At 42.3% G+C, this 2,328-nt stretch overlaps 1 pseudogene across 1 annotated transcript; it reads left to right on the top strand.

Moving 5' to 3' along the window:
- The first annotated feature begins 221 nt into the window (after positions 1-221).
- Positions 222-1,387, top strand: TEOVI_000891800:pseudogene (annotated as a pseudogene). Its single transcript is given in 2 exon segments — positions 222-1,349; positions 1,352-1,387. Coding segments are annotated over 2 exon segments (1,164 nt in total).
- The last annotated feature ends 941 nt before the right edge of the window (positions 1,388-2,328 follow it).

The raw sequence follows: 2,328 nt of genomic DNA, 5'->3' as shown, positions 1-2,328 counted from the left end.
AAGTTTTAAAGAAAGAGTTTTGTTATGGACGATAAAGGCCTAAGACGCAGGAACTGACAATGTGCTACCCATTATGTGAAACTTTTATGCAATCTGTTGAAAATGAAGCCATATTTTTTTTCCAGCTTGGACCAGACCCCTTTCACTTACCAATGTTCAAGAACCGAAACGTAGTAGTCTTATTACTTATTCTAACCACCCACAACAACTTTGCAAACGCAGCAGCAGGTGACAACGAACACCTATTTCTAGATATATGCAATTTACTAGAATTGGGAAAGCGAGCCGTTTCTCAGGTATCGACAACAGACTTGGGAGAACTAGCTTATAGCGAGATACAGAAGCTCGACATATCACTGAGCAGTGAGGCATGGAAGAAAAGTTTCACGCCAAAGAAAGGCTCACAAGCACCGTCAAATGGGGGTGAAGTGGCTCCAGCGGCCGAGGAAAAAGCGCACGAACGAGATATCGACTGGAAGAAAGCCGCTGCAGCTTTGGCCGGGGATGAAGGAGACAAAGCGACCTTAATGATGGCAGGGATGCAGGCTGCTTCGAAACTAGACAACCTGCAGTATCTAAGCACACTGCAACCTTTAGCCGAGCGTGCAGCCGCCATCATAGAGCAGCTGAAGACACTACACACAGGTAGTGCAAGCCTCACTGACACCAAAATAAAGTAGGAAATTCAAACAGCATTGTACGGCAAAGGCGCTAAAACCGCAGACCAAACAACGCTGGCACTGCTGAAAGGCGGCGGAAACAGCGGCACTGACAGGAAAGACATATGCGAACAAGACACTGCGGCCGCTAAAGCAGACACGGTAATGGCCTATTTGTTCTGCCTTTGCGCGCCGCACAGCGGCGATTCGGCGGGGGCGGAAAAGGTTTGCACGGAGATACAAACCACCTACAACAAAGCCAACACCGACGTAACCACTGCACACACAGAGGCACAGCAGCTAGCAAACCAATGCCACGGCACCGACCGAACACAACCACTAAAAGAAACAGAAATAGACACAGTGGTAGTAGAGTTCACAAGCAAACTGAAAGCAAAAAACCAAAAGCCTTACTTCGGCAAGTACGCCCAAACGGGCTGCGACGGCAGCAACGCCAATGGGATTTGTGTGATGTTCGAAACAGCAGCCAAGGGCGAGGGCAAAGCAGTAAAACAAATACACTGGGTGTTAACTTTGCATAACGCAGCGGAAATGATCCGTCAGCAAGTAGCAACTAACGCCAAAATCGACAACCTCAACCAGGAACTGCAAGCCATCCAAACAGCCTCGTACGCCCTCAAACCCCAGCTTGAGATGTATAAACAACTCCAAGAAACAACTGAGAAGGCAAGCACAGGACAACAACTGACAGAAATGCAGGCAGGCGACTGCAATAACCACAAATCAAACAGCACCTGCCCCAAAAATAACTGCAAATGGGAACCGAATGCAAGTGACAAAAGCAAAGGAACATGCAAACCTAAAGATGGAGAAAGACAGACAAACACAGCAGTAGGAGCAGGAGAGAGAGATGCAGGAGATACGGATAAGTGTGGCTACGCCAAAACCCCTGAGGAATGCGCTGCAGTGAAATTTGGAATGCCAAAAGGCAAAAAGGCAGCTTTTAAATGGATATAAAACACTATCAAAGATCCAAGTATTCTTGTAAATTCAAAATTTATTCTGAATTTTATTGCATTTGTGAGTTTGGTAGCATTTTAGTATTATAAGGAATGTTGCTTATTTTTATGAAGTTCTGTGAAACTTTTCTATTTTGTGAGAGCATATAAAAATTGCTACAATTTGATATATCTTAGCATCTTTGTAAAATTTTTCATATTCTTGACAATTATGAAAAATATGAAATTATAGTATTAAAGTATCCTATGGTGCCAATCGGTAGGTAAAAGGGTATAAAAATGAGTGCTATTATAATTTCGATTATTTTAGTTATGCTCATCATAATTACTATAATAATAATAGTGATAGTAATAGTCAAGTATTGTGAGGAATTTTTAGAGAAAGAAGAGCTTATATTAACACAAAGCTCAATAGCAGAATAAGCACAACCTGTTTAAGTGACCGTATAGCTAAAAGCATGGTGTTAAAGTCAAAAATACGCTTTTGTCCAGCAAAGTTTCTATCAATGAGACAGAAATTAAAGCAGACCATGAGCAAGCACAATTCCAAATGTTTGAAAACAACTGCACACAAATGCAAGCGACTTACTCACAAAAGAAAACTGGAAATTATTGTCCCCTGATAGTTGAATTAATCTCGAAATAAAACCACAGCGCTATATATCCAGAATTTCTTCATTGGTTATACG

This window comes from Trypanosoma equiperdum, assembly GCF_001457755.1.
Source record: "Trypanosoma equiperdum strain OVI genome assembly, contig: ctg_1870, whole genome shotgun sequence".
Classification (NCBI taxonomy): Eukaryota; Euglenozoa; class Kinetoplastea; order Trypanosomatida; family Trypanosomatidae; genus Trypanosoma; species Trypanosoma equiperdum.
The sequence above is the reverse complement of the archived record's forward strand: the minus strand, read 5'-3'. Positions and strand labels throughout refer to the sequence as shown.